This window comes from Siphateles boraxobius, unplaced genomic scaffold (genome assembly GCF_051911475.1).
Source record: "Siphateles boraxobius isolate OS27281-9 unplaced genomic scaffold, OSU_SipBor_1 26, whole genome shotgun sequence".
NCBI classification, from domain to species: domain Eukaryota; kingdom Metazoa; phylum Chordata; class Actinopteri; order Cypriniformes; family Leuciscidae; genus Siphateles; species Siphateles boraxobius.
The window spans coordinates 21,372,763-21,389,081 of NW_027508876.1; the positions used below are offsets into that span (position 1 = coordinate 21,372,763).

The window sequence follows — 16,319 nt, forward strand, 5'->3', positions numbered from 1 at the left end:
ATCTCTGTGCTGACTAACAGAGAATTGTCACTAGAACTCCTCCTACAAAGCAAAACGCATCATCCTTGATCTTTGTTCAATTACCTGTAATCCCAACTCAGGAGTGAGACACTAAAACCAACCGATGGTCGTGTATGGCATTAAACATACTAGTCTCTATTTTCATGCTACTACTTATTTTTTAGATACCTATTAAATAGATACTAGTTCTTATTCATTAGATACTTATTGGGGATCCGTCATTCAGATATCGACTATTCAGTTCTAACTAGTATGTGTTCCATTTGTGACTAGTACATGTATATTAGATACTAGTAATTATTCATTATGTAGTACTTAGATACTATAGTACCTATTAATAGATACTAGTATTTATTTAATAAATACTAGTACTAAGTCATTAGATACTAGTACCTATTAAATAGATAGGCTATAAGTACTTATTCATTAGATAATTGTGGTGTAGAGTAGCCTATGACACAGTGGTTCTCAATCCTGGTCCTGGGGACCCACAGCTCGGCACAGTTTGTATGTCTCCCTCATTTAACACACCTGATTCAGATCATCAGCTCATTAGGAAAGAGCTCGATGAACTGAACTGGCTGTGTCAGATAAAGGAGACATATAAAATGTGAAGAGAGAGCAGTGGGTCCCCAGGACCAGGATTGAGAACCACTGCATTACAACATATAAAATATCACAATCATGATTATTTAATGATTTGCCGCCTCCTACTGGATTCGAAAGGAATTACAATTTTAAATTACTTTTTTTTTATGACTGAAATGAAAATGAAATCTCAGATTTTAGTAATGCAAAGTACAGATACTGGTCAAATATTACTCCATTACAAGTAAAAGTTGTAAAGACCGATTTTTACTTAAGTAAAAGTACAGAAGTAATCATTTTTAAAAGTAGCTACTTCAGTATCAAACGTAAAAAGTAAATGTCAATGCATTGTTTTATTATTGTGTATATGGTTTCAGATACCCAAATTGCTCGCTCAAATAGTGCCCTTTTTAGTTTTTTTGGCTTTTAGTATGAATATGTTAGCCTCAATGTTATCTACAAGCTAGTGTGCTCCAAAACAATGACACAAAAATTCACATTTAGAAGACCAACGTTGAAAATGAAAATCAGGTTGTCAGAATCCAACGTCAGATTGACGTTAACCTCCAAGGTTGGACAGACGTGTATTGTGGTTGAAAACGAAAATCGGGTTGACGTCAGAAACCAACATCAGTCGGGTCCTGACGTCAAGACTTTTATTTACAATCAAAATACAACATCAAACCGATGTCGGATTGACGTCAATACTTTGTTACTATCCACATCTGATTATTGCAGTTAAATAAAATACTATGACAAAGCTGTTAAAAGGTAGACTGATTATATGCTTCAATAGCCTATAACAATATTACAAATATATTAGCATTTAACATAAAAGTTTAAATAAGTGAAAGTTGATATTTAAAGGTAGCCTAGCCTATGCTACACCATAACTTTTGGCCTTCTCGCCAACATTGTTTGGTTGTGCTTTGGCTCTGCGACTGCGGATGAATATGATTATCCTACTGCTCATAAAACATTCACTACAAGGCTTAAGAGATATAACCAGTTTAGATGGAAAAGATCTCAAGTTGACTAGCTGAAGACGTTTAGTAGGCTACTTCCTTGAAAATAAATTTCAGCAAAGTGCTACAACAACCACAATGAAATGACCTTTCACAATCACCCGCTTCGGATGTTATCACCCGATTGAATGGACATTATCAGTGGTTATCGGCCCATTGGTATGGGCCAGTAGGGCCTTACTGTGCCTCCTAGCAGGTGCAGTATGTTGTCATCATCTATTCACATCGCTGATCGCTGAATAAACTCTGTTAAAGAGCTATATGAAATTTTTGTTCAATAAAATAGGCTACCACCTGTTAAGTAAAAACGACATATCCGTGTCGCTGGGCGATATGAAAAAAATAAATTAAACAAAAATAAAAGGCTACAATTCAGATTTTTTTTCAGAATGATTGACCGATTCACAATTTAGATTTTTAAAAATGTTTAACTAGTCAACTTAAAAACGTAACTACAGCATTAAGTAGCCTAACAGATAACAATATAGGGTCCTCACACCATCGGTGCTCAGGTGCCCTAATTACTTATTTGTTAAATATCTTTGCATAAAATATACATGAAATATGAAGGCAAATGTTGTACAAACATATCTTATACATATTCTACACACTCAGAAATAATATAAAATAAAAATGCTAAATATTTCTTAGCCAGAATGTAGTAGGCTAATAAATACCACCAGTAATAGGCTATAATAAACAGCAAATACTTTGTAAAAACAGAAAATAACAGCAGCTTTCAGTCTGTCACCATCATGTAGCCTAAACATGAAATATCAAATATACAGTAGGCCTACCTAGTAGTTCATTACAGGTTTTTGCATTCCATTGCGTGTTGCACAAGTGTCTCCCAGGGGCGTTTCCAGCATTGAAGGACATCCGGGGCTTAGCCCAGACCATTTTATGTAAATACAGGGAGCACTCGAAGAAACTTGCAGATTAGCGTCACGTAAAGGAGGGGTTTGGAAAAATTTATCTTTGAACGATTCATAAGGGAAGTCGCTGAGTTAATCAGCTAAAAATAAATGCATATTATAAGACAACAAAAGTGTTTTTTGTCATTGCATGCATGTAAAACTGTTGTTGGGGACTCCCAAAACAATATTAGGAACATTTTAAATGCCATAATAGGGGCCCTTTAATATAAATAATTTAAATTTTTTGACATAAATAGTTAAAATGATGTATGAGATCCTAAGTTAAAGCAATACATGAATGACTTTAATCTACGTTCACTGACACACCATGGCATCAAACTGTATATAATTCTCAATGTATATCTGTCAAAAACATTTCATTAGGAGCATTGGGATAAACAATGTTTCACTTTTAACTTTCTCCAAAGTAGAATGACCGATTAATTGTTACCAGTTTCCATGTCTGATCCTCCCCAGTCTGCAGCTCATCTTTGCTACCCTCTACAAAACCATTTAATCAAATCAAAGTGTATATTTACTACAAACTAATAACACAAAACAAGTCACACAAACATGTTATGTTTATACTTATTGGTTATCTTTAGAGAAAACAACACCTGATAAACAAGGAAAGTATTCAGTGCAGTGGTGGGATAAAACTAATGTTTCTGGCTACCCTTACGAAAACTTCAAGTTCATTTTATGAAGAAGTATTATTCGTTTAAATGTATTATAAGTATAAGAGTAGTAAACTTTAAGTACACAACTAGGTTTCTCATTTGTAATGCATCTGTACTAAAAGTGAACTTATAAGTATAGTAGTAGTAGTTTACTATTTAATACAATTAGTATTTTTTTAGTTTATGAAAGTACACACTGAAGTGTACTCTCAGTAAACTACTAGTTTAGTAGTTTATACTGCAAGTATACTTGCAAGTTTTCTTTAAGTGAACAAACTTATACTTGTTATAGTTCACTATTTATGTATTATTTTTGCACTTGCAGTATACTATTATGTTAAAATGTAGATATTATTTTTTATTAAAAAATACATTTAACTGTACTTTAATTTTAAAGACATTTTATTAGCTTCATGAATTATTTTTTTATCAACACTTGAATGTTGGTAAGTTTCATAAAGAAAGGCAACATTAGAATTGTAATTTAAAGGACGATTAAATAAAATGATGCAGACAAAATTAAAACTCGGCACACTGCTTATGACTTGCGTGACGCGGGACAACAAAGCTTCACATTCTTCACAGCTTCACAAAATGCGGGACAAGAGGTCCCCCTTTGATAATATTAAGCGCGTTTTTGATTTACACACTGTTTATTGTTTGATGATGATCACGTTATTTTATATTTGAGTGAGTGAGCAATCTTCTATCACTTGTTTCAGCTTCTTCTTCTCCTGTGTTTTTATCCGGAGGAGATTCTGTACTAGAAAATGCCAGTACAAGTGCTAACCTATAACGTTAGATGATGATATATCTTCAGACTTTAAGGTAAAAAAAACAATTCTTACCCACTGACTTTTTTCCGAAAAATCCCCAAAGTCTCGTTTGATTCATTTTTCTTTAATTTTTTCTTTCCCGCTCGTTGCTGTCTCAGTTGTTAACTCGCACTCTTGCGGTTGACTGTTAGCTCCTCCTCCTCCTGCTGCTGCTGCTGCATATTCAACAGAGAGGAAGAAACGGAGGAGCCCATAGGCTACCGACAGCAAAGAAATGTATTCTATAGGCTGGATTATTTTTAAGGTCTATTTTTACAGGCTATATGCAGTATATATGCAAAGCCAAAGCGCAATGATTTCGGGTGTTTACATAGGCTATTGTCCAGTTTCATATTTGCTCAGTGACAGTCATTACATTCGGGGCTTGACTCAAAACATTCGGGGCTGAAGCCCCGGCAAAATCGGCTGGCGCCGCCCCTGGTGTCTCCGTCCTTGGCAGCGTCAGCACACATGAAACGGCATTCTAAAAACGTGGCGCTCAAGTTAAGAAAAATGATTTGATTTGACCCAATCCATTGCCAGCGACTCGTTTTTTTTTTCAACGCAATAAGGCATTTCTGAGTGAACAGCCGTAGTGTTCAGGAGCGCCAAAAAGAAAAAGTAAGACTGTGTAGCAGCTATCTTTAAAAATACACCATTTACTGCATAAATATATTTCACAAATGTTGTCATGCAGATAGAGACATAAAAACTCATTTCATTTGTGAGATTACCATGGTCAACAGATAGCATGCAATGCAATTTAAAATGTTGTTTGGGAGAAGCACACATTACAAAAAAATGTGTAGGCCTACAATTAGTAAAAAATAATAGAAATTCAACACTGGATTGTTTTTATGTCATGAATGATTACTGTAAGTATTTAGACTTTCCCCTAACAATAACAACAACAACAACAACAACAACAACAACAATAGGAATAATTAGTTATAAATAGGCTATAGGCCAATAAAGTATAATCTCTTTTTTTATCCTGACAACAAATCGATCACTTTTCAGGATTTAAAAGAAGGCCTGGAAGGTGGTTCAGAGATTGCTGCGTCCCATATACTACTGTAAACAAATTTTTCCTCATATTCTCATGCAGTTCTGTTGGCGATCTCTTCCGTTAAGCAGGTATCCTCAGATGGAGCTCCACTGTTTGCATCAGTCACTGTAAAGAATTGAGTGATCTGTGAATGTGATGCAATGAGGAGAATATTTATTACTTAACTGTTACCACTAACAAACCTCTGATTGGTTGCATCTCAGCCTCTTCATGGGGTTGACTTGATTTTGAACAGCCATCTGGTTTGGAGAAGATATAATTGTTGGACAAATAATTTATGTATAAGTAGATATTTCAAATAAAGAAGATATTTCAATCTATAGAAGCCTATAGATATTTCAAATAAATATGTTGGAGATTCTGGTAATCCATACCTTTACATTTTATAGTCACTATTGCAGCGACTGCAGAGACTGCAAGGGCTGTGATGACAGTAGCAGGAATCCACCACTGGGTGGAGCTCTCGGCCTGTCTTATAGCTGAAACAATAAACAACTTGTTGTATAGTCAAGGAAATAAAAAAGAAAATACGTTCTTAGTTGAACATAAATCAAAAACCAGCGCTGATTATTTTGTCTTCAAGAAATATCAATGACATTTTAACATCACATCTTCCTGTTTAGTAGTTAGCTGAAATGATCAACCAAAGGCTGTGTGTGTTAGCTATTGTGGTAAAATCATTCTTATTTACAGATTCGAGTAGCTCAGTTTGACTTCTTATACAGCATATTTTTTTAGAATGTATGTTTTATTATGTAGCTAATTAATTTTAAACTATGATCATACTATCATATTAGTTTCTTTTTTATATATATAGAAGTAGCCTATCAGCATCACAATTAACTAAACGTGTGGTGAATTTTATTATTTCACAACTTTGGTTTAAAACTTCTAAAAAAAAAAACATTTCTGAACAGTTCGAAAAGTTCCCCCTTTTTTTCCTAGTCAAAGTGTTTGAAACAAAACGTGTTTTTATTTTAATTTTGTTTTAATTTAAGTAATTGATTTTATTTAAAGTGGTTCTTTTATCTTTGATATCACTTTTCATTCTGTTTTGCAATGTCTTTTAACTTTTTTTTTGTTGCAATGTCTTTTAACTATAGCTTTTAACAGATAATTAAGCCACTTCCTTACTGACATCATCATTCAGGAAGTGACATCACAAGCATTCGTAAGTACAAATGGATTTGATTAATTCTGTGATTGTGTGGTGTCAGTTGGTTTGTCTCACTCTAGAAGTAATGTTTGATAAAATTACTGAAATCTTAAGGATGCTATCAAAATGTTAAAAGTTAAACAAGGTGAAACTCTATTGCAAACCTGCTCTGTCACCCACTGAGCAATGACAAAGTTAATCCTTTTATTTTCATCATTTCATTTTCAATAATCAAGTTATGATTAACAAAGTGTAGGTGCCCAAGCTTAACCAGTGCATATTTATGAAAGTCAGATATACTCTAATAAAAAAAAACATTTTTTTAAATTGCAACACAACATTTCTTAAAGGGTCATTCCACCGGTGGAGACATGAATATGTATTGAAAGTGGGTCATATATGTGTAGAATAGTATCATACATTTCTAATTTGGGACATTCTTGGCCGATAAAAGGCAGAAAATGACTTTTTAGTGCTTGTGGACTGTAGACAACAATCCCCATAGTGCATTGCAATGCTCAGCTCCGCAGGCCACTCCCACTACTCCGTGCCGCCACAGTAGCTAGCACAACAGCAAGATATTTGTGCAATGAACCTGACATGTTAGCGGGGGAGAGATATTGTTCGGTGTTGTTGTGGGGGGGAGGAGATATTGTTCGGTTTTGTTGACGAGGGGGGGGGGGGGGGGCTTTACATGCGCTTCATAAGTCACACACACATTTACACACACACACACACACATGCAAGGTCTCTCCCTCTCTGCCGAGCGCGGCTACACGGTTTGGAGTTCGCGAGCTCGAGATTCCGGGAGATTAACTAATTTGCAGGCATCAGGGAGCCGCTATCAATATGCGGGAGACTCCCGGAACTTCCGGGAGACTTGGGATGTCTGCAATCTGCCCCAGCTCGAGCCATTGCGGGCTCCTCGTCCTCGTCTCGTCGGCTGTGGTGGCAGCAGCTTCAGCTTCAGCCGCCTCCGGTTCCTCCATAGCCCTCAGCTGCTCGTCGCTATACTGTGGCTCATAAAGGTAGCCACGAACATCCGTTTCTACCATAACTTCGTCAAAATCCAGATCCTCCACAATGCATCCGTCTGTGTATTCAGTACCTTCGTCCATATTTTCAAAAAGTTTCTGCCGGTGAAATCAAACGCACTGGCACTGATCTGTCATAAGTCTGTTAGCGCATTAGGTCCAACCCCCTATGGGCCGGTTTGAAAGGGTGGGAACTAGTGCTTGTAGTCTTTACAGAAATCCCCCCCTTTTACACTTCCTCCTACAATGACGTAAAATGACGATTTTTGCGTCATTGTAGGAGGAAGTGAAAAAGGTAAATAGAGGATTTCTCTCGTCTCAGGGGACAATGAAAGAGTGTTGCAGGACCATTCAATAGTATGACTGGATTTCTAACAATGGAAAGCTTAATGCAAATGGCTGGAGTGTCCCTTTAAGGAACAGAGCTTAAAAGTTGTAACAAGAGCAAGCCTTTTATAAAAGAGCAACACTAGCTATAACATATAGTACCCCTGTCATAGAGGAGATGAGGGTTTGCACAGTTAGTGATGAACACATTGATACTTGTGAACCCGGTCAGACTAGCCAGCATAAGAGAGAAAAGAACCTCAACGGGCATAGGCCTGGAGTTAGATGGCCAAGAGCTTGTGAGAAAACTGCATGGGACACGGTAAACACAGATCTATGCTTTGCATTGGAAAGATTAACTGGTACAGTTGAAAAGAAGCTGGATAAATTTGGGGACATCATTTACGCATATGGAAGTGATAGGTTTGGTGTGGAAAAAAGGAAAGAAAAAGTACAAACTACTTCTGGATTGTCTAGACAGTAACAGAAAATTGAAGGGTTAGTTAGAGAAAGGAGACAGCTGAGGAAGCAATGGAAAAGAGCGGAACAAAGTCAGAAGGAGGGACTCGATCTCTTACAAAGGGCCATAAAAGATAAGCTTGCAACATTACGCAGAGCTGAGCGCCTACGGAAACGGTACAAAAAGAAGGAGTGTGCGAGGGCTAATTTCTATAAAGATCCATTCAAATTCGTAAAGAAGTTATTCACCAGTGAGAAGAAGGGCACTTTAAAAGCATCTAGGGTTGAGCTAGAGATATATTTGGAGGAAACTCATACAGATGCAAAAAGGCATGAGCCTATGTCAAGTCCGTCAGACATCCCACCTGTCAATCCACCAGAATACCAAATGGAGGTCTGTGCACCTAAGTGGAAAGAGATAGAGCAGGTTGTGAGAAAGGCAAGGGCTTCATCATCTCCAGGGCCTAATGGAGTTCCGTACAGAGTGTACAAGAGTGCTTCAGGAGTTCTACGAATTCTGTGGAAATTGATAAAAGTGGCTTGGGAAAAGCAGGTTGTACCTAGAGCATGGCGCCGAGCAGGGGGAGTCTTTATACCCAAAGAAAAAGATGCTACACGCATCAGTCAGTTTCGCCCTATTTCACTATTAAACGTCGAAGGCAAGATTTTCTTCAGCATTATTGCTCAGAGATTGTCAACCTACCTATTAAAGAATGGCTTCATTGACACTTCAGTTCAAAAAGCAGGCATTCCAGGATTCTCAGGATGCTTAGAACACATCAGTGTTATCTGGCAATGAATTCAATCAGCTAAAAAGGAGAGGAAGGAGCTCCACGTGACATTCCTGGATTTGGCTAATGCATATGGTTCAGTGCCACATGAGCTTCTTTGGGCATCATTTGATTTTTTCAGGGTACCGATGTCGATAACAAATTTGGTGAAAGCCTATTTTGGAGATTTGCAATTTAGTTTCTCAACTCCAGAATTCAGCACTACATGGCAATGCTTAGAGGTTGGAATAATGGCAGGATGCACCATTTCTCCACTGGCTTTTACCATGGCAATGGAAGTAATCATTAGGGCATCAAAATGGGTAGTAGGAGGAGAGCGCTTGGCTTCTGGGATGCCACTACCACCAATCAGAGCATACATGGATGACATGACAACCATGACTACAACGGTAGCCTGCACTAATCGGTTATTGGGGAAGTTAACAGATAATATTGAATGGGCACGAATGCAATTTAAGCCCTCTAATTCAAGGAGCATCTCAATAATTAAAGGCAAGGTTGTAGATAAAACATTCTTCATTAATGGTGAGGCAATACCAACAGTTTCTCAGAAGCCAGTGTAGAGTCTAGGGAGATGGTACAATGGGGATCTAAAGGACACAGTCCGAGTGGGAGAAGTTAGACGACAAGCAGTGGAAGGGTTGAAGAGCATAAACAGCTGTGTCCTACCAGGCAAACTGAAACTCTGGCGCTTTCAGTTTGGTCTACTGCCAAGGTTGCTGTGGCCACTGACTTTGTACGAGGTTTCTTTGACAACAGTGGATAAGCTGGAAGCGTTAATAAGTTCCTACATCAGGAGATGGTTGGGAGTTCCACGCTGCCTCAGCAGAGTGGGACTTTATAGTAAAGGAGTATTGCAGCTGCCAGTCTCTGCTTTAACCGAGGAGTTTAAGTGTGCCAAGGTCAGACTGGAAATTACTTTAGCAGAGTCACGCGACAAATGTGTAAGGGAGGCAGCCCCTGTGGTAAAAACTGGTAGAAAGTGCTCAGCAAAGAAATCTGTAGTAGAGGCAAAGTCTGACCTTCAAATTGGGGATATCGTGGGACAGGTACAGCATGGAAGAGGGGGTTTTCGGCTCAGTTTAGCTCCTCCTAAATGGCACAAGGCAGGCCCAGCTCAAAGGAGGAAGCTGGTAGTCAACGAGGTGCGAAAGAAGGAGGAGAGGATGAGATGTATAAAGGCCATTTCCCAGGCCAAGCAGGGAGAGTGGATGAGATGGGAGAGTGTGGAACAACGCAAAATGGGCTGGCAAGACCTTTGGTCAATGGAAGAGAGTAGAATCAGTTTCCTTATTAGGTCAACATATGATGTTCTCCCATCACCGCAGAACCTAAACCTCTGGGTAGGAGAGGATCCCTCTTGTCCTTTGTGTTCATCACCTGCCACATTAAGGCACATTTTGACAGGATGTAAGGTGGCTCTTAGCCAGGGTCGGTTTACTTGGCGCCATGACCAAGTATTGCGATGTTTGGCTTTAGCATTGGAAGGCAAGCGTAGTATGACCAATAAGTTGCCGCCTGTTCTAGCAAAACATTACACGCAGAAAACAATATTCCTCCGCCCAGGCGAGCAACCACCAAGAAAAGGTGCTAACACCAATTCTCGCCCAGGACAACTGGAAGCTGCTAGGGACTGGAAGATGCTGGCTGATCTTGATCAACGACTTATTTTTCCACCTGAGACTGCCACCACTAATCTACGACCAGATATTGTTTTGTGGTCTGGATCAGCACGCATTGTTCAACTGATAGAGTTAACAGTGCCATGGGAGGATGCGGTAGATGAGGCATATGAGAGGAAGAAACTGCGGTATGCTCATCTGGCCACTGAAGTAGAACAGCGAGGATGGAGAGTCCAGGTTTATCCAGTGGAAGTGGGTTGTCGAGGTTTTGTGCCACAGTCTACAACCCGGTTCCTCAGAGACGTCGGATTCAGTGGCCAAGAGTTGCGTCGCACAGTAAAGAACTTATCGTAAGCAGCAGAAAGGAGCAGCAACTGGCTGTGGTTGAGACGGAAAGATTCTAGCTGGCTGTGTACAGGCCGCCATGCTACGGTTTCTTGAAAACTTGAAGAGTCTGTTGGTTTATTTGTATAGGTTGTATAGTATTTACAGTCATTACGTTGCTGTGTATATTGCTCGAATGACGGGTGGTTGGGCAGATATTGTGTTTTGCGGTAGGTGGTATGCCATACGGAAACGTTGCCACTGAAACTGCATATTAACGCACCAGTGGGGCTCGACAGCCTTAGTCAAACGGGTTGGCGCGTATGGTTGGGTTGCGGAGAGATTGCGAGATTGTGGTTAGGTCTCAGCAGCAACTGTTGGTTTATTTGTATAGGTTGTATAGTATTTACAGTCATTACGCACCAGTGGGGCTCGACAGCCTTAGTCAAACGGGTTGGCGCGTATGGTTGGGTTGCGGAGAGATTGTGAGATTGTGATTAGGTCTCAGCAGCAAGAGTGAAGTAGAGGTCAGTAAGCTGGGCTGAGTTGAGTGGGGGACGGAGGGGGGTGAGTCTGGGACGCCAGAGTCACTGTCGAGCCCTCTTGTGGTGTCGTGGGCTAGTCGACGAAACACTGAGGACGGAAGATGCCCACTTGAAGACCCTAGAGATGTCCCCTACTCAGCTCAATCCAGACGGTTGTCATGGGGGGACCGCACTGTGGTTGCAGCCGTTGTGTGTGCTGACGCGTGTTAACACTAGACAGAAGGAGATTTACATCACCATATGGAAAGAAGCGTAAATGGATGTAGAAGCATAGGTTACTGTAAAGCTATGTCTTAGTTGGTGCTTATCTTGGCGAAAGCCGAGTACAAATCAGCGTGAAGTTTTAACATCTACTCTCGTGTAATGGAAATCATTATGCTAGTCTCATTAAATAACTCCTCTTCAAATTTTATAGTTCTTTATTTGGCTGTTTACAGTAGCTAAGCAACTGTATATAAGAATTTAGTATATTAATATAGTAAGATGCTATTTTACAGTTTGGAATGTGGCATAACAAATCAGATTTCACAACCCAATCTCATTTTTCAAGGAGGTGATTTCATATGAATTTGAATGATTTGGTTATTCGAATGAAATCATCCGATTTTTAGAAAAAAATAAGCAAGAATGTTCACCCCTCCCATAACCTTACCGTCAATGGGGAGTAAGCAGAGCGTATTACATACTGTACATAATATGAGATTGTACGAATTCTTGTGAATTAACCAGCAATTTGCCAAAATGTCAAATGGTTACAAATTATGAGAGTGTGTTGGATTTCAGATTATGTGAAATGAAATGATTAAAATGAGAAATGTAGAGTGAGTTCATGGTGTCGGTTTAAACATGTTCTCACCAGTCGACGGTATAATGTTGACCCGAGTACGGACCTCATGCTTGGTCCGGAGAGCAGAGAGGATGCAGGTGTAGAGACCAGCGTGCTCCAGTCTCAGCGGGACGAGTAACTGCAGTGACCCGTCCCCACCCTGACCCCTGGGGGTCACCAGTCGCACCCTCTCCTTCCAAACGCTGGAGCTCAGCTGTGTGAGGCTGTCATAGGTGTAGACGGTTGAGGACTCGTGTCCTTTGGTGTAGGACCATGTCAGTGTGAAGTTCTGCAAGTTCCATGGAGCCACGCAAGAGATGTTAAAGTCCTGACCTTCGAAGCTAGATATTTCTGTTTAATTGAAAATTGGTTAAAATTCTAACTTGGTGCTATTTGAAAGGTGGGAGATACACTATCTCTTATCTGCATGTAATTGTTTGGTCGGCGATGGAAATATTTGGTGATGCAATTTCATGTAATAATAATGATGATGAAATGCAATGCAACACATCCAGACATTTATGAATTTACTCTGAGAGATCAAACCTTTCTCCTGCAGTGATGTCCTCCATGTCTGAGACTTGTAGAATGATTGGACGAGGCAGATGTAGGTCAGATCTTCCAGCTTCCTGATCTTGCTCTCCACCGAGTAAAGGTCTTGTTTGTCGGCTGTTTTGCGTGTGAAGGAATGGAGGGCGTCAGGCAGAACGGCGGGCTCTGTGAAGAAGGTTACACGGGGAGCTGGGTAGACGGCTCGGGTGGAGCATATAACTTCCTCAAAACCACTGAGACGTGTCGTCTCGAGGCTCACTGAGTGGATAGGGGCTGGAATGACAGAGATTTTTGTTGTTGTTGTTTATGGTGTAGCTAGGTATCATTTTTAAGTTTTGTATGATTGCTGTGGCATAAATTATAAATTTGGAACATTTCAATATTATTTTTTATTTCTGATTACCTTTTTTAAAGTCTCCCTGTGGTGAAAATCAAGCTTTTAATGTTGTCTATAAGTCTATGTGGTGTTTTTAATATGCTTTAAGACAAACCATGTACAAATTCATAAATAACACCATTGCTGAGTATTTTCTCCTCCAAACTGCAGTGAAACAAAGACAGTCTCAAAAACGCGGTTTAAAATCGTTGGTGTTTCTGACGTCACAAACCTTGTAACCAATCACGTCAATGTGTGATCATCAAGGAGTGAGTCTCCAAGCTGGGGCCAGTGAGTGGGGGAGGGGCGAATTTGCAATTTTGCATATTGATAGAACCGTGTATACTAAACGAGGCAAGGGTGCAGGGTTACATTCAAGGAATTTTAAGGCATGAAGACAAATTTTTTCAAGGAAAAAACATTTAAATATGTAAATTTGATGATCAAAGAATAGTTTTAAAGGGATCCCATTATTGACTACATGGGGACTCTAAAGCTTTTTTTAAAGGCACAGACAAACATGTTGTCTATTATATATATATATATATATATATATATATATATATATATATAATACGTGTGTGAGTCTATGGCAGTTTGGATAAAAGTTGTGAACTTGTGAAAGTTGCACTTAGGTTCTGCTTATAAATTTTGATACATGTGGTGTACAGTTTTAGTACATTTGAGTATATACTAGTTTTACCTTGGTTGGCTATTTTGTCTTCATTTTTAATTTTGCTGTTAAATGTTGTATTGCTAACACTTTAACGTATCCAGACTAAACTGTTTGTAATTGTCACAATGCCCTGACGTTTTTCTTATTACAGTGACAATGCTGCCTACTGTTTAAAAGTTATAAGCAGCTATTGTCACATGTAGATGAACTCGCATAAATCAAAGATAAATGAAGAGTATTTTAATATGCAAGGAGAACACGTAAGAGTAACAACTACTCATTAACAAACAATAGCGGGCAAAGAAACACAGGAAACTCAGGGCTTAAATAGACGTAAGAATCAAAGATAAAACTGAACAGGTGTGGGTACAAATTAACAAGCAAGGGAACTAACGAGAGAACACAGGAAACAGAGTACAAACGAAAGCAAAATAGATTAAATGAAGTTGTTTCATTTTTTTCTGTTTAATTCGGAAGTTTATTTAATGGTTATTGCTAGGAAAATAAATCAAACAATTTTTTTTTACAATTTAAAAATGTACTTTTTCTGGCCTTATTTTTCCCCCTATTCAAGGAAGGTGCCATTATCAAATTGTCACAGTTGAGTGATTGTAAAATACATATAAAAATACAAATAAATGATTGCTAAACTCTTGAACATAAACTTGTGATAGCCCACCTTCTACTTTGACTATGATGAAATGCTCACTGGTTTTTCGACTGCTGGTGACAAGACACCTGTACTTCCCCCTGTCCTGTGGGCTGCTCTTCTTGATATGAACAGATGCATTACCAGAGGAAATCACTTCAGTGAATAGTGACGTCTTGTTGTTGTAGTGTTGATCAGGCTGATCTAACAGACTGCTCCCCTGTTTATAACTGTGGATCAGGACATTCTGTCTGAACCAGTATATGATCTCATCTCCAACTGCTTCAAAGACACATGGTAGGACACAATCTTCTGAGAACATGCAGGTTACCTGGATATCTAGAGTTGTGGCGAAGGGGAAAATGACAGGTTTTACACTTATCAGTGTAAAAGAAAGTGATTTCTTATAAAGAAGTCAAGATATCAAATACTTTGTCTTGTCTTATCATAAGTCACTCTGAAAGGTTAAGTGTATACTGTGTTATAAACCTATGTATACGGATCATCATCATATTCAGGTCTGTTCTTGTTTCCTGAGTTGATCTGAGTGCATTTTGAGATCTATAAATTAACCTGAAAATATTTAGGTCATAGCTCAAAAACAGGGCTGGAATGCTGGTTTTGCATGTGACCGATAAACATCAGACAATCAATCAGGCCAATGTTTTGGTTGTCAGACAGTTTTCTATGGAGTGCTTGGTTCGATTTTTACTTCAATTTCTGCTCTTATTCTTTTCTTATGACAACGGGCCATTTAAATGTTGTTTTTACAAAATATGACAAATGGTCACAGATGAAAAATGCTGTGCTAAAAAAACGCTGTGCTCCGTTTCTTTTAGCTCAGCACTTTGATTCTTGTGGTCATATTTTAAAGCATGTAATGACTTCATAGTGTGACTGAGACGATGAATTGTTCAATTAAACCAGGGATTCTTATGAAAAATGTTCAAGAGAAGCTGCACTTGTTGGCCTACAGAAGTGAGTCTTGTATAGTAAAAGGAGTATTACCTGGAGTTTTCCCAGTTGTATCAGCAATAATCCACACCAATATCAAACAAGTCCAAGAATGTGCTGCTGCCATCGCTCTCTTTTTTAAGGCTTGAACTAGGGGGAAAACTAAATGAATGCACTCTTCATCATCTGTATATAAACAATAAATCATTATTAACCAGATAACTACTGCTTCCTGCCGAAATATCAGAAGGATTGAAACTTTTAAGAATAAATTTAGCTGATGTAGCCAAATGTTTAACTCTGAGAACACTCTCCGTTCAGTTCAGAGCTTTGTCAGATATTTGAAGAAGTTTATATAAGGATTTTGACATTACCCTTTTTTTCTATGACATTTTGCATTAAGTTAGAGCTTAATCTTCATATTGCTTTTATTTAGTGTGAAATCTGTCGATCACATTCTTTCGTTTGTACAGTAAGTAGAATCTTCCGGATCAGGTACACTCTTGCGATTACTCATGATAACAGCGCATTTGAAGACAGACATGTTCCATATACTAAGAAATTTTAGTTAACAAAACAACTCGCACACCTCTGTATAAGGAGCACACAAATAAGTAAGATAAAATTATTCACTTTACACAGACACTTTACTCAATTAAATAAATCTCAAAAGCTTCTAGGTAATAATGAAACTGATTTTCATTATTAGTTAATTAAAGTAATGATACTGTTTTAGGCCCTCTAAGACTTTAACTGCTTATTATGTGTTGTGGTTATGATTCAAAAAGCAGACTCACGTGTGTGTGTGTTTTCATTGTGGATGGAAGCCTCTTCTCTGACGGTGAACTAGACTAGACTGACTTGTTTATTTTAGGAACACACACGTTCATAGTATCAGTATCATATCATAGTA

The 16,319-nt window shown here is 38.7% G+C and overlaps 1 protein-coding gene across 4 annotated transcripts; it reads right to left on the bottom strand.

Moving 5' to 3' along the window:
- Window positions 1-4,687: 4,687 nt before the first annotated feature.
- hhla2b.1 (HERV-H LTR-associating 2b, tandem duplicate 1) lies at window positions 4,688-16,310 on the bottom strand. 4 transcript variants are annotated; one of them, XM_077244065.1, is made up of 8 exons: window positions 16,204-16,310; window positions 15,461-15,556; window positions 14,483-14,791; window positions 12,746-13,024; window positions 12,230-12,550; window positions 5,490-5,594; window positions 5,298-5,354; window positions 4,688-5,220 (listed from the first exon to the last, which is right to left on the bottom strand). In XM_077244065.1, the coding sequence occupies exons 2-8, from the start codon at window positions 15,531-15,533 to the stop codon at window positions 5,147-5,149; spliced, it is 1,218 nt and encodes a 405-aa protein (XP_077100180.1). In that variant the 5' UTR covers window positions 15,534-15,556; window positions 16,204-16,310; the 3' UTR covers window positions 4,688-5,146. The 4 variants fall into 4 exon arrangements, with proteins under 4 accessions (XP_077100180.1, XP_077100181.1, XP_077100179.1 ...); XM_077244066.1 differs by lacking the exon at window positions 16,204-16,310 and having other exon boundaries at window positions 12,746-12,916; window positions 15,461-15,671; XM_077244064.1 differs by lacking the exon at window positions 16,204-16,310 and having other exon boundaries at window positions 15,461-15,666.
- Window positions 16,311-16,319: the final 9 nt, after the last annotated feature.